Below are 23,648 nucleotides of genomic sequence, written 5' to 3'. Positions count from 1 at the left end.
TCGAATAATGACCCGACCGTAGTGTCATGTCACTTTGTCTAAAGTTGTCAGCAGATTATATTTGTGAAATATCATTCTCTCTATGGTGGTATATGAAGATCATCTTGCAGATCCGGACACGGTCCAAGTGTTCGATAATTATTTTGGAGTATTTAGAGAAGGAACCCGACTTGCAATGCCGAAGATAAACTGCGCGCCGGACTCATCGTCATTGAAGCCTGGTTCAGGGGCTACTGAGGGCACTACAAGGATACCCCCTATAAAGCAACACATGTTCTACAATGTTTTAACTTTATTGTGCAAAAATCACGATAGATACGGATATAAATGATGTAGCATATGCGTTGTAGACTTGCACCTCGTGAGACCCTATTGAGTGCAACAGATCTTATATGTTGCCATTTATTGTTGCAAATTATATATGTTATAAAACTACAAATATACATAATTTAAAATAAAAATTAATTCTCCCTCAAAAAAATTGAAATTAATTCTGCAAAAAAAGGACACGCCGGTACACATGGTTAATAATGTGGCGCGAAAATCTGTGCTAACTTTCCTAGACAAATCAGATCGCGTGAAGTAACAAATCTTCCTCTTCTATTCTCGATCCAGATTGATATTGCCCTTCATATCCGAATCAATCATCCAATCTCCTCTCGTTAGGCTTGAAGGCGGACGGAAAGGGGAGCGGCGAAAAGGCGGCGACGGACTGGCGAGTGGCGGGAAGGCGGCGACGGACAAGGGAGCGCCGGCTATGCGGACAGCACAGAAAGGAGAAGAAGTAAGGCAGCGGTAGGAGGGCTGGAAGTCGTCTGCTAGCGTCCACTGCTCCTCGGGCCGCCACTCCGACCTGCCCGCCGTCGGTGCACTACTCCTCCGGCCGGCCATCTTCTCCCTCGCCGTGCAGGACAGCAAGACTGACCACCGAGGTAAACCTCCTTCCTTCCCTTCTCCTCTCATCTAGTCAACTTATTTGTGGGCACCTGGAGACATGGCCGTGGGCTGTAGGGGGATTTGGTAGATGATGAAGGGGATGGATTTCAGAGCTGTACAGTACCACCTGGGCTATGTTCAGTTGTTTGGACTACCCTCGATGTTCAGACCAATTCCCAATAGTCCATGAAGGTACTACCAACATAAGTTCTATAGTTGTTTGGACTACTCCGTCAGCTCGCGTGACTGCCAGAATAAGTGCCATAACATTTTTGAAGCTAACCTGACTACCCTGGCTGTGTTGTTTTGTTCTATAGTTGCTTTTTGTGTGTAGATTACCACTGGAGTAGTATTGTAACTAAACGTGTTACCGTCTGAGTATTTCACTGATATTATTTGGGTACTTCTGACTAGATTATAGATTTTTTAGAAACATCTGCTCTGCTCTTTCTAGAACTTCAACTTTGACGTAACTGAATTATAGCTGTAGCTATGTCACTAAATCTGTTATTTTAGAACACCATTGGTGTTAATTGGGTACTGTCTTCTCGAAAGTGCAGTCGACTTTAGATTTCGGTTGTATTGATTTTCTGAACAATTGGAGAAATGATTCATATGATTTTTCGAGGAAAATGTCGAGTATAGATGCCAATGACATGGTTTGTGTATAGTTTCCGTTGATATTTTTCTCCACATTTTAAGCTTTTTGTTCCAGTTCACAACTCTAGTCTGCTAGGCAATGGTTTGACTGCTTCAAAACTCGTGTTTGTTGCCTAATCAGATACTACGAACGATGAATGTGCCACTTTTTTTTCTAGTTGCGCTTTGAGTGCAGATTACTGAAGAACGTGTCCACTCTGTTTGTTTCTAATCTCTTATCTTTTTTAGGGATTTTCTAGCCTATATTGATCTGCTCTCTCCAGAACTTCAAACTTTGATGTTCCAACTCCCAACCGCGGTCTTTTATCCTAGCACTGAAAATGGACGTTGGATGATGATTTATCCGTGCTTTATTGATGTCAGAAAAACAATGCTTAGATCATGATATTTCATTGACAATAGTGACTTATGTCTGATGGATTAACAAGTGTTACTCTGAATTGGCTAACATAGGCATCGGCTACATGATCTTGTCAGTTTGTTAGCTGCCTTTTGAGATGGAATTGCTGTTGTAACTACATTTGTTCTGTGCTTGCATCATTGATGTTATTTGGACACTTGTATGTCATATGTTTAGATTTTTTTTCTTTTAGTGATTTGTTAGATTAAAAGGTTTCAGATTGTACAATATGGTCTTTGGGACTAACTGGAACTTTGCAGCTGCTGCTGGTGTTGTATCATGGTGAAAAATCAGTTGGTCAACAATTGAATTGGACTATTTGAACTTGCTAGCTGCTCTCGTACAAGAGGTGAATGCAAGTTATACTATTTATTGCTTGTGATGTACCATGTGTTCACCGATTTTACGTACCTGTACTATGTGCTCACAAATTTACTGTCATTCTGTGTTGTTGGATGTCAAGTTCACATTGTTAGGAAATAGTGTACAGTCTGGTTGCCTTTTCTTTGAACCAAAGATATATTAAGATTTTTTTTTTGAAACTGGGAAGATATATTAAGATGATTTCACTAGTTTTGTAGCCTAAATAACTTGCAATCAAGTTTGCGTATAACATGCAGTTTAAGAACTGGAAACAAGTATACATTTCTTATATATTGTTGAAAAATGATAAAATTTTGAATTTCTGTTGTACAACGTTAGGAACTTAAATCGCAAATCAGATATTTACAAGCTAAGCTTTTGCAATTACTTCATGGTTACAACTGCAGTAATATTTGTTATTTTTTTTGCAGTGTGCAATGGATTTAGAATCCACCAAATTACTATTGCGATTTCCAAGAGAAAGTACACAATACTCAGCTGGTGTAGATGAATTTCTTTATGTGTCTGGCAATTTCTGTTTGGTGGTTGAAGGAATTGCAGCTGCAACAGTTGATACCTGGAAAATACCGATCTTGCTCGTTACTCATCAGTTCCTATGTCCCAGGGGACACAAGTCCTTTGTCATATTTCCATGTATCAGAAGGGTCGGATCTTGGAATTCCTGCCCTTACTTCAGAGACAGGAACTGCAGTTAAACTGTTTTCTGTTGAGCACACTTGTTCATCATGCTGTTTCTGAACTGCTTATGTGTCATGGTTTGTCGAAGAGAGGCAGCTCTCTGCTCGATCTAGTTTTCTTCTGTTAGTGTTCTCCTTAACACCTGAATATGAAATAGTAACAAGATTTAGAGAAAATATAACGTGATAATCAACATAGAAGTGTTAAATAGGCTGGTTCCATGAACTCGATCAATAGGTAGGTGTCACGCGCAAGACCAGACAGCCTCGCTGTTGGCGCCACCTCCCTGGTTGTTGCCTATTTTCTTTTCTCCCTTCGATCCAAGCAAAAATAAATAAACATACATAAATTGAAATAGAAAGCAAAATTAAGAGTACTGGACTTCAGTCGTACACATTTAATATTTTTTAGCGGCAGGGAAATATTACGAGGTCACAAATAATGAGGCATGGCCGAAAATAAGAACAAATTTATACTTTTTTAATATAATGCATTAATGGTATTAATGAGAGTTCAATGAGGGGGATTTTGAAATCTTACAAACGCGGGAGCGGCGACTGCAAAGGCGCTCCCATGCCCGCGCGCCCGTCGCTGGTGGCCCTGCCGTCATGATGGAGTCTGTCGCCGCCGCGCCTGCCTACGGGGCTGCTTGGCTGGGTGGGCCGGCCCATGTGTCCCTAGCGGATGCGCCGATTCCCTATTGGCCGCCGCCCGCCCATGTGTCCCTGGCGGGATGCTTGTCTGCCACCGCACCCGCGAGGAGATGATGTGGATCAACTGCGGATGCGCCGGGCACTTCCGGGCAGAGTGTATCGCTCCGTAGGTGCCCCTCCACCCTTGCCTAATTGGGGTACGGGGTGCCTGATGGGGCGTTCTACAACGTGGACGCGACCCTGGAGGATCGACCCGTTTGGCCTCACTTGGCGTCGATCTCTGTCGTCCCTGGCCAGGAGTTGTCGCCGTCCCTGGCGGTGACTACCGAGGTCATCAAGGCCAAGCTATCAGCACACATTGGCGATTACAAAGACAACATCTTCTCGTGGGAGGCCACTGAGACAGCACCGGTGGTTTTCTCGGTGCCCTTCCCCTCGGCGGAGATGCTCAACGATTGCACCCGAGACATTGTCAAGTGTCCTATCGACAAGTTCACGATCTCTATTCAGAAGGCTATGGTGAAGTCGGACCCGGTGCCTCCTCTTGAGCAGGTGTGGTTCATCTATGGGCTCCCAGAACGGGGCAAGCATGAACGCACATCCTCAAGGCTGTGTCGGAGCCGATTGGTAAGCTGTTGATGGTCCATATGGACTCCTTGGTGGGAGATGGCCCAGCTCGCATAGAGGTTCTTTGTCTCCTTGGTGGGAGATGGCCCGATGGGTCGTTCTACTAGGTGGCTTTTCCCGCGTTCTACTGCCCAAGCCGTCTTTGTGGTTGCAATTGTGTTGGATGTTTGTATAGATTGTTGCTTTATCTATAAGTGAGGCGAAAGCCTATTTCAAGATGGTATTAATGAGGCATAATGTTTTTTGCGTGCGTCCGGACTCGTGCTAATGTATGCGGTCCAACCAAACCGCTCTCCCATGCAAACTGATGTCGAAACAGCGGCAACACGCCGATCCAATCAGCCATTCCAGAGGATGCGAGGAGTTACAGCGATAGTTTGAGCTCCCTCCGTGATTGTCATTTGGCATTGCCCTCATTGACACCCGGCTGCCATCACCGCCATGTCGTTGCTCGGATCGACATGAAGCAGAAGCCCTACCTGGGGCTTGATAACACATGCGGATGCTTTGTACATTACCTGGGATGCAGCGGCGGGACATACTCGCCGTAGTGTGACGGCGGCCGAGTGAGCAGAGCGGCGCAACGCGTAGCACCGCACCGTGTTTGCGATGTCGGACATCCCGCCAAATTGGGTCCTCGCAACCGCCGCATTGGCGGAGGCCTATGCCATCTACTGGTCCAAGACCACCGCAGAGATGTCCGAGCGGCGCCAGCGCTGCCTCAAGGGGAGGGCAGGCGGAACGGGGCGGCGTCCTCGACCAACGCTGCTCTGCGCGCGACTGTGGAATTTATGACAAATACATGTACAAGTGCGTGTCACTGGCAGATGATAATAATAAATAATATAACTTATTTCTCTTCAAATTTTTACTCCCTAATTTTCTTTTCTGGTTTCACACCGATTTTTCCCTTTTCCCTCCTCTGTCTCCGCCAATAGCGACTAATTCTAGTCAAAGGAAATTAAGCTCGCGCGCTTGATTACTATGGCCCCACCTGTCATACTAATCAACGACGGAGACTGACATCAGGTCTCGTGAGGAGTTAACTGCGCCACGAAAATAGGAAACCTCCCGCCCCTCCCCATATCAACATAGATCCCTTCCTCGTCCTGTACGAAGGATCCCTCTCTTGTGCAGATCGGTCATGGCGTGCCCTCCCTCATGAACCTCATAGCTGCACCCCCATTCCACGATTGAAGGTTGAGGGCAAAGGAGGCACGTCTTGTTCAGCATCTGGGACGGAAAGCATATCAATCCCCACCACCGATTTCGTAGAAACAGCAGGTAAATACTAGTAAGATTTGAAGATTTTGTCTCCTCCCCCCTTTTTGCTTGAGATCTGGCCCTTCAAAGCTTTGTAATTACTCTTCTCTTGAGTGAATTTGATAGTGCAGACCAAGTGTTTGATAGTTGCCCCCTGTTATTTGTTTAGATTAGAATTTTGGGGACCCTTCACATAGATGGGGTTGTTTTTGATTCTTCCTATACGTCTTCGATAAGGTTACACCTTACGTATACTTGATTGAAATTAGCATTTTAGAGTTTATTCATTAGTATTTACAAAACTGCAGTAATTTCTCTGCCTGAGCTGAGGTCTGTTAGTTGTTCATTACCTGCGGTTGCAGTACTTGAACACTGCTTCTTTCATCAGCCTTGGCAAAAAGCTCACAACAGAAAGATACAGATCCTGAAAAGAAGTATCCTCATAGGGCTTACCTGTTCGTCCATACGCACAAGCTGAAAACTTGCAAGAACAAAATCATTAATGCTCATGTGGTATATTTACAACTTTCAACCATTCATTTTTGAATTTGATATTATTTATATTCTTCTTATTTACATTCTTTATGTATTTCGGAAGAGTTGAAGGATATTATGGGGAAAAACCCTGAATTAGCAGATAACAGTGATGGCAAGATTGCATGGATAGGAGATGCGTTAAACAGATTATTAGGAGATGACAAGCCTGGTCATGTACATGGTTTGGGACTAGTTCCATACCCCAAAAAACTTTTTGATGTTTCTACTTCATGTATATTCCAGAATACACATTTTACTTGGGTGGAGGAGACACGAAATGAAGATATACTAGCATTTAGAGTTGAACTGCAAAAGTTACAGCAAGATAAGAAAAATCAAGATGCTAAAATAATGGAACTACAGGAGCAGATGCGAAGAATGGAAAGGCAACCAATCAGGTAAATTTCTACGAACTGTAACCTTCATATAGTTTGTGGACTAACCTTTCTGTATTTATATCATAGGAAATTTTAGATCCAATGGCTACCATTGGTTTGAACCATCGGTTGACGGACATAACTCAAATAGAAAAGTTTGTATCTTGTCAAAGTACTCAATAAAATCCTAAAATTTCACTCTAGAAATTATGTCTCAACTAATATTTATGTTATGTCATATGTAGAGGGTGCTTGCTCCTCCCGTTGATGGACTCCGACTTGTTAAAAGACGACCAAGTAATTTACAAAACAAGCAAAGTGGTTCAAATGGTGCAGATTTGCAAACATCAAACAACAATTCTGTTTCAGATAAGGTTTGTCTACTTAAATACTCTTTGGAACCTGTCATTGCTGAGTTTTAAGTTGTTACGATTGCACTTTTTGCAATTGCATGTACAATACCCAAAAGTTGATTCGTATCATTTTATCCTAGAACGAACAAACTATGGTTCATAATGGTGGCAGTGCACGACAACTAGAAAAATGTTCTGCTGCACCCAAGGTATCATCATAGTCTCATATCCAAAATTATGATCAAACTATATTGCTCCCATATTTATGTGGTTAGTTGTTGCTATCAAAATGTTGTCCAGAACCAAGAAACTTCTGATCATAATTTTAGTGCATGGCAAGGGGAAATAAATTCTGCTACACAAAAGGTATATTTCCATTACCATATACAATATGTTCAAAAAATATTATTTCCGATGGTCATGTATCTACTGGTCGTCTTGCTATCAGAACGTTGTTCAGAACAAAGAAACTTTGCTTGAGGCTGTCAGTGCGCGTCAGGGAGAAAAAACTTCTGCTTCAAACAAGCTGGTTTCTTTTCATAATCACATACAAATTTGTGTTCAATCTATGGTGTTAGCTGTTTACTACTTCTTCTTTGGATGATGTTCCTCCTGTAATAACCGCTATTAGACTGTTGTCCAGCCCAAAAAAACAACAACAAAAGGTGCTAATGCAAGCAGTAAGAGTTCTCAAAGTGCTTCCCTGAGTTGGTTGGGTGCCAATGAACTACCTGTAAGAGTACTCATTCATTTCATATGCTCCCCTGTTTTTTTTCCTGTTTTGTCATATGGTAACTTTGGTTTTCTCTAATAGGTAGGAATTAAAATATTCTTGAAGAGCCTGAAAAAATATAGCATGGACGTAGCTCTTGCTACAATTGTAAGTTGTAATCCTAAATTAAACTTGATGGTGCTGAAATTGGAAATAAATTCTGGACGGTGCATGTCGATATGGCACTTGAGAAAACTGACAATTTGGTACGGAGTCGCAAAAACTGCAATACTCTCGGTAATGCTGGAAAAACAAAGATTGCATGGCCTTCAAAGTTTGTACGTGACTAATCTTGCCTTTGTTAGTACTTGCATGATGTCAATGCATTGCGTGTTAACAATTCATTTTATTTTCTTGTTTGTAGATTCAAAAGATAAATGGATGAGTATATGGGTGTGTGGCAACTCAACTGCAAAGAAAGATGTCGATGGTCCGTTTCATGATGATGATGATGATGGATGGATGCTATCAGTTTTAGTTATATCGTAGGGATGACATTCCTGTTGAATGTTGTTCCTCGGTTAAGTTTTAGTTAAGTTGTAGGGATGTTGATGGATGCTTTCGTTTAAGTTTCAGTGTCAGAAAATAGATAGATTATGCATCACATTTGGATGATGTTCTCCTGTAATAACCACTATTGTAATCCAACAATTTTATCTAATATATGATTTCTTTGTCTCGTCAGTATATTCTCTTGTTTTTCCTTCACTTGAAATACATAATTATCACCTTTACATGGAGCATTACTTCAATTGCTAGTAACAACAACAACAACAACAAGAATAATAATAATAATAATAATAATAATAATAATAATAATAATAATAATAATAATACTTGGAGGGTTGGAAATACTCCGTTGCCAAGCAATGGGATTTTGATTCTTGTACATTAAACACCAACATATAAAAGTGTTGTAGAAGACCATTTTAACTGTTGTAGTCTTGCAACGGTCCTTTTACCAACGGCAATATAAGCGTTGCATTATGCGCTAGCAACACTGGATAAGGCTACGCATCCCAAACCGTTGGTAAAGACACTAGCAACGCATATATGGACTTTTAGATACGGAAAAATGCGTTGCTATAAGGGGGTTCCTGTTGTAGTGGGGAGTCCTGGATTAGGGGGTATCCGGACAGCCGGACTATATACTTTGGCCGGACTGTTGGACCACGAAGATACAAGACTCAAGACTCCATCCCGTGTCCTGATGGGACTCTCCTTTGCATGGAAGACAAGCTTGGCGATCCGGATATTATATTTCCTTCCTTGTAACCGACTCCATGTAAACCCTAGCCCTCTCCTATGTCTATATAAACCGGAGGGTTTTAGTCCTTAGGGACAGAATCATTATCATCATAGGCTAGCTTCTAGGGTTTAGCCTCTACGATCTCGTGGTAGATCAACACTTGTACTACTTATATCATCAATATCAATCAAGCAGGAAGTAGGGTTTTACCTCCATCAAGAGGGCCCAAACCTAGGTAAACATTGTGTCCCTTGCCTCCTGTTACCATTAGCCTAAGACACATAGATCGGGACCCCCTACCCGAGATCCGCTGGTTTTGACACCGACAATGACCTCTAGAGAGGCACCGTAAACATCGATCGCTCACCCATGATGGGGGAGCCGGTCATGCACTACAAATGGAATGACAGGATGTTGCGACAGGCAACGAACGGCGGCGCTTCGTGATGAGTTGTCACTCTTCCAATGAATCCCCACAAGAAGCAGATGTTGCATCCTACCAAAGCATCCATTCTAGTCCCCCATCCCAGACACACTGATACACCTACACGCGACAAATCTGCATGGACAATCAACTCTGAAGGAGGCATCGACTGTCGGGTAGAAGCAATGGGCGTCGGGGTTGGGGCTACTGTCAGCAATAGCGTAGGTGGAGCGATGGTCGTTAGGGTCGGGATTGTCGTCAGAAGGGGTATCAGCGGAGCAGTGGGCATCGAGGTCGCTGCCGTTGACAGGTGCATCCGAGGGGCGACGAGCATTGGTGACGATATGGCTGTCGTCATCGGAGCCAATCTATCTTGGCAGGAGCCTCAAGCAGAATCTTTGCCTCATCACCACACGTCATGGACGAAGACAGCATCCCGGAGGCAGCGCCGGCAAGCCAAGCAGGGGCGGTGGCCGCCAAGGTCGAAGAAGATAAGGTCATAGGCTTGAGTCATCACGAGGTCCTCACATCATTATATATCATTTACAAGTTACCGAGCAAAACATCTTTACAAGTTGTGAATCCATCTTATGTGATTTGAGATTATTATCTTGTGGTAATTAACTCGAATTATTTACAAGTTGTTTCTTGGAAAAACTGAATGAATGAACCATGCGATGAGAGTGGTTTGCTGTTGTTGCCATGAACACCTAGTATAGTGAGACATACCAAATGGCATTTTTGCAAAATATAAATTTCATTGAACTTTTACGGGTGCGAAATATTTTGTCCAAGAGATGCACCTACCTTGTGACAAATATTTTTAGATTATTGGATCTTTGATCATCTACCGTAGTAGCTTAGAGGAGAGATGCATTTTTTAGAGTAATCTTTTTGCTTAATTTTACTTTGTTTTGGCAAAGGGGGACATCTTGTGTTGCTTATTGCCAAATCTATCTGTAAGTATTTATGTATGTATGTATGTATATAAAGTGGGGTATCTTATATTGGATTGGTTGGATCCAACCAAATCTCTGTGGTCAAAAAAGAAAAAAAATGATCCAACCGAATCTACATGTTTAGCATGTATGGGAAGTACTCCCTCCGTCCAAAAATAAGTGTATCAACCTTAATACAATTTTCTACTAAGGTTAGTACAAAGTTGAGACACTTATTTTCTAATGGAGGAAGTATGTATGTATTTCAGCTTTGGGCTACTACTACAAAGCAATACTTTTACAGCAACAAGATAACTAAAGTGTCAATCAATCTTTACATACAACTTGGTATCACTATGCCCGTGGAGGCAAGGGAAAACATATCTTCTCTTTTTGTGCCTTTCTCTTTGGATTTGATCTTTCTGCCAATCTTTCATCTATTCCTAAACTTTATCATTGTTAGATGACTTATTTCACTTGTTTGTGTGCAACAGATTAGTTCAATGGTTTGGCTCCTTTAGACCATTTTCTGTTTGCTGAAGTAAGTAGACTTTGTTGTCCTAAGTTCTCTCATGTTGTTAATATTGTTGATGGCTGAGAGATGTTAGGCGTGTAGCTCCATTTGTGATATATATTACTTTCCTCTACGCGATGTGATAATAATTGTGAAGTTTGCATGCTTGGTCATTACCTCCCTGTATAAACAGTTACTTTTGTACGAGCATCTTTTTACCGAGTCACTCAATGGAATGGCCTTGTCTCATTACATAATAAGAAATATGTAGTTAATCCTGCCAGGAAAATATTATCGTTGTTTCGTTTGCTTAATAGTTGGCCAGCTTACATTGAGTACCTATAATAAGCAATAGAGTGCTTGGTCTACTCATCATCACTCCTTCCAATAAACGAAAGGGAAATAAGCTTATTTTTGTGCATTTATATTTTAATTTGATGTTCTTTTGCATATCTACTCCCTGTTTGTTTGTTTGTTTGTTTTAATGAAGGTTTACTTTCAATAAATAGAACAAACTTTACTTTGTGGTTTGCTAATGTAATGTGGTTACCATTCTAGAGTTTGGAGTCACTTTTATTTGATGTCACTTTTCAGATATGCCACATGATATATCTACATAGACTTTGAAGCTCATAGGAGGATCTGTCCTAGAAGGTGCCCAGAAGCAACATTCTATGATGTTTACGTTTTAAATGAATCACAAAAATGTGCAAAGCAATTTATAAAAAATGATGATGTTATGTAGCTAGAGAAGTTTTTTTGTATTGTTTATGAGATGTTTGTTTGCCAGTTTATGTCGGTGCAATCTATGATTCTCTTGCTTGAGTCATGTCAAGTTTGATTTGCATGTTATTGTTACATTCTTGTGTAGATCATGTTATTATGCAGCAAGTCACTTTTGTAGAATTTTTGATAGTATTACGCATTGTTGATCTGATGCTATGCTAAAAGTGATGCTCTATACCATTTACATCTTCACAAGTGGATCTAGGAGAACCAAATGATATCTGGAGAAGGGGATTTGGGGGGGGGGAGATATTGGGCATAGACAAGGATTGAAGTGATTGGGTGTCAGGGAGGGATCAACCCAATCCCCTAGTGAATTTTTTTGAAAGCAAAGACTTTATTCATCAAATAATAGACATATCGTTTACAATAGAATGAGAAATAAAATCATGGATCATAGCTTCCCAGAACATATAAAACTTTTCGCTAAACGATTTCTTTGCTAATTTGTGAGCCACCTCATTTGCTTCTCATAGACAGTGTGTATATGAAACGCTAGCAAAATCCAAAGCTAGCTGCTTGCACTCAAGCACTGTAGCCACATCGGAGCCCACATAGGTTTCAGGTGTCTGGATTGAATCCACCACAAAGCTAAAGTCTAACTCAATGAGCAATTTGTTGCATCCAATTCTTCGTGCTAGATATAGCTCATTCTGACCGTTGTCATCTCCACTGAATCGACACTGCCAACTTGTGGAAGAAACCATGTTGCTGCTGCAATAAAGTTCCGGCGTCCATCACAAGCAATAGCTCATGTTGCACATGAAAGTGTTTCGTATTGGAAGACCGCATCAATGTTAATTTTAACCACATCACTATTTGGCCTCTTCGACATGTGATCATGACTTCTTGCTGGCTGATTGGGCGTATAAGCTCTAGTAAAATTGGTACCCAAAACTATAATTGACACCGCGGCTCTATTAAGGATCTGAATTGACTCTCCGTTCACGTGTTGACGGTGCTGCCACTAGAGGTACCAAGCCGCTACTATCATGAGTTCAATAGTAGGGATTTCATCTTTGACCGAATTAGTCTGACATAAGATCTCAGTAGTAACAGACCCCGATTGATCCTGCCATACAACATCTGCTATTGTGCTCTATAAACCCAACTATGCCAAGACTTCTTTCGACCTTTTGAAAATAAACAGACAATGTTTTATGTCCTAACCTCCAACCGCACATAACGTATATTGAAGGATAAGGGGTATGTGTTTGTTCGCAAGGATTCCATAGAAAGGTAACAATCCATTTAGGGTCTTCCACACAATTTTTTTATTTTTTTCCTGGGATCTTGAGGTTCCAGATCTCCTTCCAAATTGTGTTTGTGTACATGCTCCCTATCCATCTCCTCGAACAAGGCATTGTCCATACTAATGCTCAAATTCTTCGTGGTATGTCGACTGTACTGAGAAGGTTCCTGATCGTGTGTAAATCCATGTGACAAAATCCTTCACTAGGTTACATTCAACGGGATTTGCAGGATTCTATGAGCATCTACTGGAGAAAAATATCTCTTATCAAGGTTTCATCCCACCGTACATGGTGAGGATCTATGATTTCTTCCACATATCTAAGCATAGTTACACCTATAGGGGTGATAACTTTCTGTGAAAGGCTTGATGGGATCCAAGGGTCCTGCCAAATATTAATTTGTTCATCTGATCCCACTCGCCAAATGAAACCCCTTTGAAAAGTTTGGATTCCTGCTACGATACTCCGCCATGTATAGGAAAATCCCTTATTTGGTACGGCCTTCAATATATTCCTGTTGAGATAATACTTTGCACTCAAAACACATGCACATAAGGAGTCCTGGTTCTGAATAAGTTGCCAACACTATTTTGCTAACATAGCAAGGTTAGAACTGTGTAGGTCACTAGATCCCAGACCCATTTTCTTCTTCGGTACACACATTATCTACCATCTGAACCAATACATCTTCCTCCTCTCATCATTATCACCCCACCAAAATCCAGTTATATCATCAGTAATTGTTTACAAATTCTTTTGGGTAGTTTAAGCACTGACATTGAATGTGATGGAATTGCTTGAGCTAGTGACTTCAACAAAAATTCCATACCCTGCATAGAAAGAATTGTTTTCTTCCACCCTTTAAGACGTTGGCAGACATAGTCAATGCGATGTTGGAAACAATCGCTTCTGTCCCAAATATGTATGTGAAAGAGCTTCAGTAGCAATATGTAGATCCGTGCAGACATCCACCCGTATACCAACAGGATTAGTTCCACTAGAGGATTAGTTTCCCTGGAACCAAACAATGCCTTAGGGAGGAGTACCAAGCAAACATTGCACAAACCACGAAGGGTAGCAGATGTTGTTGCATTAGGGCATCTCCACTGGCAGCCCGCAAATTTTCTCCCGCATCCGTCTATGGACATGGGCGCGGGGGGGAGGGGTGTGCAGTATGCGGACACAGATGCGGGAGGCCGCCATCCAACCATAGCCGCATACATTGCAAACACTTTTTCAACAAACCATATGAAATCCATGCAAACATGGGTGTATTTCATATAAACATGACAGATTTCATACAAATACCGTGTATTTTCGTTACATTTCGAACATTTAGAACAAAAAAATGGCCCGACTCTAAACCTATCCTATGGTGGCGGCGCCCAACGACCAAGATGATGTAGGGTGGAACCCTAGGGACTGATCTTTCATGTTTGGAGTGGATCCTACGGGGAAACACGAAGAACGCGCGGAAGAACACAAGGGAAATCACGGGGGGGGGGGGGGACGAGCAAAACACTCAACCGATAAGTGATTGATCACACAAGGGCTAGATCACCGAAAGCACAAAGTATCATGAGATCCAAAGTCAACAAAGGAAGATACAAGAGTAACCGTTCTTCTCCGTGAGGTCTTGATTGTCTTCTCCGGATGGAGGCCTTGAATCCGAATGGATCTTCCCCGAAGAGGCGCGGTCCCTCATGTGGAGTAGATCTGGTACGGATTAGCAATGCTCTATCTCAAATGAGCTATCACAATGCTAACCCTAAAACGTAGGTAGGAGAAGAGTATATATAGTTTACGGGGTGAAAGGGTACACGGGCCTCGGCCCAAGTGGCTGCGCGCAGGCAGGGCCGGAAGTTCCGGGCGACGGAGGGTCCGGGCAGGGTCCGGCCTAAGCAGAGAGTTGCCACGGGTGGAGCTGGGCTGGCGTCCGGGGGCCGGACGGTCCGGGCAGGCCGGAGGTTCCGGGGACCGGAAGGTACGGGCCGGGTTCCGGGCAGGTTCCGGGCTAACCAGAGAGTTGGCACGCCCAGGCGGGTCGATGTCGTCAGAGGCCGGAAGCTCTGAGTAGGCCGGACGTTCCAGGGGGCGGAAGTTCCGAGCTGTCCAGAGAGTTGACGCCTGCAGTTCCTTCTTCAGCTCCTGGCTCCGTGGCTTGAGCGTTGTACCTGATCATGCATAGCATCTCGGACTTAGGCAGTAGCCATGTCTCACTGGAAGAAAAGGGGAACTCAAGTAGGAGTGATGTCACCTGGGATTGAATAGCATGAGCCCTTGCTCTTGTCATGGGTCCACTTGGAGCTTGGATAGTCAATGGAAGGTCCATGGGGATGACCGAAGGATGCTTCACGTCATCTCCCCCCCCCCTTGGGAAAGATCCGACCTCGGATCAAAACCCTCATCACCATGGTACGGGGAGAGATCGGAGACGTTGAAGATGTCGCTCATGTTGTACTTGTCGCATGGGAGGTCAATCTTGTAAGTGTTGTTGTTGTAGCGTGCTAGCACCTTGAAAGGTCCACCGGCTCGAGGGAGAAGTTTAGACTTTCGTTCGTTGGGGAAACGGTCCTTCCGAAGGTGTAGCCACACGAGGTCTCCAATGTTGAATATCATGGGATACTTGTTGATGTTGAGCTTGGTCGCGAGTCATTGTACTTGGCGCTCGATGGTGTGCCTTGTATCTTCATGCATCTTCTTGATGTAGCTTGCACGGGCACTTGCGTCGAGGTTGGTGCGCTCTTGTAGAGGAAGAGGTAGAATGTCCAATGGGGACAACGGGTTGAAGCCGTAGACGACCTCAAAGGGGGACTTGCCGGTAGTCGAATGTCGTGCATGGTTGTAGGCGTACTCGGCGACTGGTAAGCACTCCTCCCACTACTTGATGTTCTTCTTGATCAACACGCGAAGTAGGGTGGAGAGCGTACGGTTCGTCACCTCCGTTTGGCCGTTGGTTTGAGGATGGTAAGCGGATGAGAACAAGAGCTTGATTCCGAGCTTGGCGCATAGCGTCTTCCAAAAGTAACTCAAGAACTTGATGTCGCGGTCGGAGACGATTGTCTTTGGTACTCCATGGAGGCGCAAGATTTCCCTACAAAAGAGATTTGCAATGTGTGAAGCATCGTCTATCTTGTGGCAAGGAATGAAATGTGTCATCTTAGAAAATTGGTCCACAACAACAAAGACGGAATTCTTTCCATTTCGAGTTCTAGGCAAACCAAGTGCAAAATCCATGCTAATGACTTCCCAAGGTTGACAAGGAATAGGAAGAGGCATGTAAAGACCATGAGTTTAAGCTTTGGACTTAGCTTTGCGACATGTAGAGCATCGGTTGGTGAAGCGTGAGATGTCGCAGAACATCTTGGGCCAAAAGTAGTTCTTGGAGAGCATGGCGAATGTCTTGTCGCGTCCAAAATGTCCCATGAGTCCGCCTCCATGAGCCTCTTGCAAAAGGAGCAAACGAAGAGAAGACTCGGGAATGCATAGTTTGTTAGCTCTCATAAGATAATCATCTTTGATGTAATATTGTTCCCAAGAAGTATGCGCCAAACATTTAGCATAAGGAGTAGCAAAAGATGGATCATTAGCATACAAGTCTTTTATGTGCTCAAAGCCAATAACTTTCAACTCGAGTTTAGTGACAAGCGTGCATATGCGTGAAAGTGCATCCGCAACTACATTTTCCTTACCCTTAATGTACTTGATCACATATGGGAAAGATTCAATAAATTCACTCCATTTGACATGACGTTTGTTTAATTTAGTTTGTCCTTTTAAGTACTTAAGCGTTTCATGATTGGTATGTATGACAAACTCATGAGGTCTAAGATAATGTTCCCAAACATGTAGCACACACACTAAAGAATACAATTCTTTGTCATAGATGGGATAGTTAAGTTCAGCACCGGAGAGTTTTTCACTAAAATATGCAATGGCGCGTTTTTCTTGCATCAAAACTCTGCCAATTCCGGTACCACTTGCATCACAATGAACCTCAAAAGTTTTGTCAAAGTTGGGCAAAGCAAGAATCAGAGCATGAGTAAGCAAAGACTTGAGCTCATCAAAAGCGGTAGATTGCAAAGATCCCTAAACAAAAGGAGCATTCTTCTTACTTAAAGCATGCAAAGGAGCGGCAATAGTGCTAAAGTCTTTCACAAAGCGGCGATAAAAACCTGCAAGACCAAGAAAGCTACGCACTTGTTGCAAATTGGTGGGTTGGCCCAAGTTTTAATTGCTTCAATTTTAGATTCGTCAACATGGACACCCTTGGAAGAGACAACAAAACCCAAGAAAACAAGTTTGTCAACACCAAACAAGCACTTTTTCTCGTTGGCATATACACGTTCCTTGCGAAGTGTTTGCAGAACAGCCCTAACATGATTAAGATGCTCTTTCATGGATTTTCTAAACACAAGAATATCATCAAAGTAAACCACAACAAAGACTCCAATATAAGGTCGAAGCACAAAGTGCATAAAACGCATGAAAGTACCGGGAGCTTCCGATAAACCCATAGGCATAACTAACCACTCATACAAGCCAAATTTGGTTTTGAAAATAGTTTTCCACTCATCACCTTCTTGTATGAGGATTTGATAATAGCCACTTTTAAGATCAATTTTTGAGAAAAAGGCGGCTCCGCTAAGTTCATCAAGCATATCATCTAAGCGAGGAATGGGATGCCTATAGCGAACGGTAATAGCATTTATAGGTCTACAATCAGAACACATGCGGAAACTTCCATCTTGATTAGGCACAAGTATAACGGGAACGGCACAAGGACTTAAGCTTTCACGTACATGACCATTGTCGATTAGTTGTTGTACTTGCCATTGGATCTCCTTAGTTTCTTTGGGGTTGATGCGGTATGGAGCTTTGTTTGGGAGAGGCGCTCCAGGGATGAGGTCGATTCGATGCTCAATGCCTCGTAGAGGAGGTAGACCCGGAGGTAGCTCATCAGGGAAAACATCTTGGAATTCCTGCAAAAGAGATTGAAACACTAAAGGTAGCTCGTGAGAGGTGTTAGTTTTTGGTTCCCCATCCTTGCACACAAGGACAAAGTGCATAACACTCGATGGGTTCTCACACACTTCTCTCATCTCACTTTTTGTGGCAAATAGGACTAGGTTTTTCTCTCTAGGCGAAGAGTCACTCAAGTTTGGCTTGTGGCTCTCACTCACTTTTTGGTGGATCACTTTCTCACTCTTCTCTCCATGATGGGTGGCTTGCTTGTCGGCTACCACTTGACTAGGAGACATAGGTCGTAGCACATATTCATTCCCTTTCATCTTGAAACTATAGTGATTGGTACGCCCATTGTGGATTACACCGCGGTCGAATTGCCATGGTCGACCAAGAAGGAGGTGGCAAACGGACATCGGGACGACATCACACTCCAAAGTGTCCTCATATGCACCAATTTTGAAGGAGACTTGGACCGTATGCTCAACTCGTATAGTGCCGGAGTCACTTAGCCATTGAACCTTGTATGGGTGCGGGTGCTTCATCTTGACCAATTGAAGCTTGGAGCATAGTTCTTCACTTGCCAAGTTGTGACAACTACCTCCATCGATGATGACCTTGACGGACCTTCCATTGATGCCGGCCTTTGTGTGGAAGATGTGGCATCGTTGGTCTTCCTCTTATTGATGTTGGAGAGTCAAGACTTTGGAGATAACGAGAGCGGGGCTCAAATCCTCATCACAAAAGACTTGATCATCTTCATCCTCGTTCACGTGCCGATGCATGGCCACTTGCTCAAGGGCTTCCATCTCCTCATCACTCATGGAGTCGTAGGTGCCATCGTTGTTGAGGATCATGGTGCGCTTGTTTGTGCATTCATAAGACTTGTGGCCTCGGCCGCCGCAAGTGAAACACTTGAAGGAGCTTGTCTTGACGGTCTCATCGGTCGGATTAGATGATGAAACATGCGGCTTGAAGTTGTTTGTAGTAGGAGGAGGACGACTTGAACTTGTCGAAGTGTTCTTGTAACTTGACTTGTCATCGTTGCTTGGAGAAGGCTTGGTTGATGTAGAGGTTGGAGGAGTTGTTGAAGCTTGGTTGTTGGAGAAGCCGTAGGTCTTGGATGAGTACTTAGCATACTTGAAGTCATCTTGCACTTGACGTTCCGCCTTGGTCGCTTGATGCACGAGCTCAATGAGGTTGGAGTAGGGTTGGAAGTCGGCGATCTTCTTGATGGGATGATTGAGTCCATTCAAGAAACGTGCCATTGTTTGCTCATCATCTTCCTTGACATTGGCTCGAATCATGGCTATCTCCATTTCCTTGTAGTATTCTTCAACACTCTTTGTTCCTTGATTGAGGAGTTCGAGCTTCTTTAAGAGGTCGCGGTTGTAGTATGTGGGCACAAAACATGCTCGCATGACTTCCTTCATTTGAGCCCAAGTGGTGATTGGTGGTTCACCTCTTGCTTGTCGGTGCTCAAGGACTTGTTCCCACCATATGAGCACATAGTCTTGGAACTCAAGTGATGCCATAGCGATATTCTTCTCTTCCTCATAGTTGTACAAACGAAAGATTTTGTCGACCTTCAATGCCCATGAAAGGTACTCTTCGGGTTCATTGCTTCCATTGAATTTGGGCATGGTGAATTTTAGCTTTCCATAGCGTTGCTCTTCATTGTGTTGTTGACGATGGTGATGATGACGCCCTTGACGTGGAGGGTAATCATCCTCATTTTGCTCTTGGCATGGAGGAAGTCCATGATCAACTTGCTCTTGTTGAACTTAAGGTTGAAGTGCAGCTTGACGAGCTTGTGGAGGAGATTGAGGAACTTGACGTTGCACACACGGTTGGTAGTTCCTCTCTTGGATTTCTTCTCGAAGGGCTTCCTCTTGATTGCGCCGTTCGCGATTGCGGTTTGGGATGGCTCAACTTGATTCTTGAAGGGCACGTTGCACCTCAAGAGCTTGCGCTTTCCGTTGTTGTTGTTGAAGACGTTGAGCCTCGGCGTCTTGTTCCTCTTGGTGTAGACGCGCTCGTTCTTCTTCTTGGCGCCGTTGTTGTTGTCATTCTTGAGCTTGAGCAAAAGCGACTTGGTGTGGTTGAGGACGAGGTACTTGCTCATCGACTTGCTCTTGTGAATGCTTTTCGTGTAGCGGATTGCGGGATGCACGACAGTCTTGACACGCGGCTCGTCGAAGAGTGTTCGACGATGGTGTACTTGAGCCGGAGAAGGAGTCATTGGAGTGTCGGCTTGAATGGCTCCGTCTTGAGTATGAAGAAGTTGAAGGAGGACGGTTCACGAACAAGGCGGGGATCTCGTCCATTCTTGCATCATTCTCTTGCTTGTGCACGTCGAGCTTGTTGTCGAAGTAGTCCTTGGTACGTTCCTCGGAGATTCGCAAGTCGGTGGCGAGGTTGTCAATGCGTTCATTCATAGCTTGTTGCTCTTGATGTAACGCTCGTTGTGCACCAAAGAGGTGGCTCTTGGTGACGTATAATGACATGTCGTCGTCTTGCTCGATGAAGAGTGGGTTGGTAGAAGTACTCGGCCTATCCATCATTCCAAGCAAAATGTGAGTGGTAGAAAGAGAAGAACTTATACCAATGTACCTTGCCCGATGTTGACGATGAATCAAGTTCACTCAAATGCGGACAATGAAATAGCACTATTGGTACTAATTCTTGTCGGTTCTTACACCTACACAAGTAAAAGCTTATGGTGGAGCTTGGTGAGGATGGTGGCACACAATTTGATGCAATTGTAAGTGAGCTTCAATAATGTTGGAAAAGATTCACAAATTTGCAAATGCAACAAGTAGACCAAGCAAGTAGTGGTACACGGAAACACACACGCAAATAGATAAGTGGGATTGTGCAAACCAAAAGTGAGCCAAAATGTGGAATCCACGAAAATGCTCTTGTTGCACAATACACGAGAGACGCTAGCACGATTGCACAATAGGCGGATACGGAACTTGTGCACAACCTACTAGGCAAAATGCAATGATCTCTATCCCAAGTATGCTATATGTATGGTATTTTGGTGCTATGATCCAAGATGATCGAGTATGACAATCTTAATGTAGTATGGTGCTATGGCTCTTGAGTATAAGCTCTTTGCTTATCTTTCCTCTTTGCTTAAAAGCTTGGGTGGCTCTTTCACTTTTGAGATCTTATCTCATGCAAAACTTCACGAACCAAGATAGCAATTTTGTTTGCGATGACAACTTTGTGACACAAAAGTTGATGCCAAGATATGCACCAAGATGGTAAGGTATGTATGCTATGTAGTATGATCACTAATGTGCACAAGTCACGTTGCCGGCAGTACTCAATGGCTAGTCTCGATGGGTAAGCAACGCAAAAGATGGGCTATGATGGTTATCAATGCAATGGCAATGTTTGGACAAAGATGTCATCGAGATTACCGTCCTTGCTTACGGTTGAAGGTTCCAAACGGATGCGAATGTAGATGATGCCGTGGTGCACGGTCTTTAGTACGTTGGCGAAGATGCCGTTGCACCGTCGTCGGAGTTGCCGAAGTAGCGGAAGTCATCGAAGATGCGCGACCTTTCTGTCTAGGCCGGAAGTTCCGGGCAAGACGGAAGGTCCGGGGTCTAGAAGTTCCGGTGGTCGTGATTCTGCCAAGAACAGAGACTTGGGGAACGTGGATTTGGGCAGAAAAACTTGAGGGAAAACCCAAATTCGAAGGGGAAAAGAAGAAATTAGAGGGGAAGAAGGGTAGGGAAGCTAGATCCACTCAAAGCAAAGTAGATCCGTGTATCAAATCCAACAAAACTTCATCACACTGACAAACGACAAAAAATTTTGGGGCTATTTTTGGTGGGGATTTTCGGATTTAGGACGAAACAACAAAATCAAGCTAGAAAACAAAGGGCAGGGGCTCCAAAAACGTGATCAACATGGCTCATGATACCAAGATTATGTAGGCCGGAACCCTAGGGGCCGATCTTTCACGTTTGGGGTGGATCCTACGGGGAAACATGAAGAACGCACGGAAGAACACAAGGGAAATCACGGGGGGAAACGAGCGAAACACTCAACCGACAAGTGATTGATCACACAAGGGCTAGATCACCGAAAGCACAAAGTATCATGAGATCCAAAGTCAACAAACGAAGATACAAGAGTAACTATTCTTCTCCGTGAGGAGGTCTTGATTGTCTTCTCCGGATGGAGGCCTTGAATCCAAATGGATCTTCTCTGAAGAGGCGCGGTCCCTCACGTGGAGTAGATCCGGTACGGATGAGCAATGCTCTATCTCAAATGAGCTATCACAATGCTAACCCTAAAACGTAGGTAGGAGAAGAGTATATATAGTTTACGGGGCGAAAGGGTACACGGGCCTCGGCCCAAGTGGCTGCACGCAGGCAGGGCCGGAAGTTCCGGGCGACGGAGGGTCCGGGCAGGGTCCAGCCTAAGCAGAGAGTTGGCACGGGTGGAGTTGGGCTGGCGTCTGGGGGACGGAAGGTCTGGGCAGGCCGGCGGTTCCGGGGACCGGAAGGTCCGGGCCGGGTTCCGGGCAGGTTCCGGGCTAACTAGAGAGTTGGCACGCCCGGGCGGGTCGATGTCGTCGGAGGCCGGAAGCTCCGGGTAGGCCGGACGCTCCGGGGGCCGGAAGTTCCGGGCTGTCCAGAGAGTTGACGCCTGTCGTTCCTTCTTCAGCTCTTGGCTCCGTGGCTTGAGCGTTGTACCTGATCACGCATAGCATCTCAGACTTAGGCAGTAGCCATGTCTCACTGGAAGAAAAGGGGAACTCAAGTAGGAGTGATATTACCTGGGATTGAATAGCACAAGCCCTTGCTCTTGTCATGGGTCCACTTGGAGCTTAGATAGTCGATGGAAGGTCCATGGGGATGACCGAAGGATGCTCTGCATCACAAGCCCATGTCGTCCTCCATCTGCCATCTCCATGAGCATTGGCGATAAGACCCGTGAAGTGAAGGAATGGTCTCCGGCGAGGTAGAGTACAACACGGGAGACGGACTGGCCCATACGGGACTTAAGGCCCTACCGCCTCCCGTGGCCTACTCATCCTCGGAGGAGCCCGCGACCTGTCCATTACCGGCAAACGTGAGGTCCATGATGGAAATGGTGGCATCGACGTTATCGTCGTCCCACTGGGCCGCCTGATAGTTCGTTGGCAGCGCGTAGGACGCACAGCTGGCATTGTTGTCCTCCACGATCACCTACTGCGCCTCCGTGGCTGCCGCTTTCTGGCGAGCGGCGGCTTGAGTGCAGGCGGCATCATAGATGGCACGTTGCTCCATGACGAAGTTCGGGTTCGCCGCGACCATGGCCGCCATAGCCTCCTCTCTTGTGATCTCACCACAGATCTGGCCCTCCGCCAGTCGGTGCTGCTCCAAGAGGAACAAATTGTACCACTATTCCTCCTATGCCTGCTAGAACACTGACAAAGGTGCCAGCGCAGGCTGCACCTCCGCCATGGTGGCGTTGTAGTGCGCCTGCGCCTGCTCCATGGTGAAGCATGCGCGCACAAGAGACACGAGAGTCAGGGCGGTGTTGTCGGAGCCTGTCTCCATCATGGTGTCGTCCTCATCATTGGAGACCTCGTGCGAGCTGGCCAGCAAGCCAACCTTGATCCGCTAGCGCGGCAGCTCTGCCAGGCAGCGTCAAGGCCGGTCACCACGTGCTTTATCTCAGTGGAAAGACTCTCGCACAGTTCTTCGCTGCCTTCAGTCATGGCGGACACAGTGCAAGGGAGGAGGATGGGGAGTGGTTTGTGTTGTGGAGTAGAGTTAGCCGGGTGTGGCCACCTTTAAATAGCGGATTACGGTGAGGCCAGGCGTCCGGTGCGTCAATGCGCGGTGCTAGAGTCCGTTTCTTGGCCGGCG

The 23,648-nt window shown here is 44.6% G+C and overlaps 1 protein-coding gene and 1 long non-coding RNA gene across 2 annotated transcripts; both read left to right on the top strand.

The window, feature by feature from the left end:
* The first annotated feature begins 557 nt into the window (after nucleotides 1-557).
* On the top strand, nucleotides 558-3,090 carry LOC123115971 (uncharacterized). Its single transcript, XR_006456866.1, has 3 exons — nucleotides 558-932; nucleotides 2,257-2,345; nucleotides 2,791-3,090. It is a non-coding gene; the product is annotated as an uncharacterized lncRNA (long non-coding RNA).
* A 1,857-nt stretch (nucleotides 3,091-4,947) lies between these two features.
* LOC123114742 (uncharacterized) lies at nucleotides 4,948-8,319 on the top strand. Its single transcript, XM_044536169.1, has 11 exons — nucleotides 4,948-5,070; nucleotides 5,538-5,622; nucleotides 6,200-6,319; nucleotides 6,603-6,670; nucleotides 6,761-6,889; nucleotides 7,009-7,077; nucleotides 7,169-7,234; nucleotides 7,317-7,397; nucleotides 7,512-7,601; nucleotides 7,683-7,918; nucleotides 8,005-8,319. The coding sequence occupies exons 1-11, from the start codon at nucleotides 4,948-4,950 to the stop codon at nucleotides 8,015-8,017; spliced, it is 1,080 nt and encodes a 359-aa protein (XP_044392104.1). The 3' UTR covers nucleotides 8,018-8,319.
* Nucleotides 8,320-23,648: the final 15,329 nt, after the last annotated feature.

This window comes from Triticum aestivum, chromosome 5B (assembly GCF_018294505.1).
Source record: "Triticum aestivum cultivar Chinese Spring chromosome 5B, IWGSC CS RefSeq v2.1, whole genome shotgun sequence".
Classification (NCBI taxonomy): Eukaryota; Viridiplantae; Streptophyta; class Magnoliopsida; order Poales; family Poaceae; genus Triticum; species Triticum aestivum.
Note: the sequence above shows the minus strand (reverse complement) of the source record. Positions and strands in the feature narration are given on the sequence as shown.

Bases quoted from the DNA above. Each gene is read 5' to 3' on its own strand.
- LOC123114742 (XM_044536169.1), top strand. From the start codon at position 4,948: ATGTCGGACATCCCGCCAAATTGGGTCCTCGCAACCGCCGCATTGGCG. The intron at 5,623-6,199 runs GTAAATACTAGT...GTATTTCGGAAG, and splicing joins CGATTTCGTAGAAACAGCAG to AGTTGAAGGATATTATGGGG. The intron at 7,602-7,682 runs GTAAGAGTACTC...TTTCTCTAATAG, and splicing joins TGGGTGCCAATGAACTACCT to GTAGGAATTAAAATATTCTT.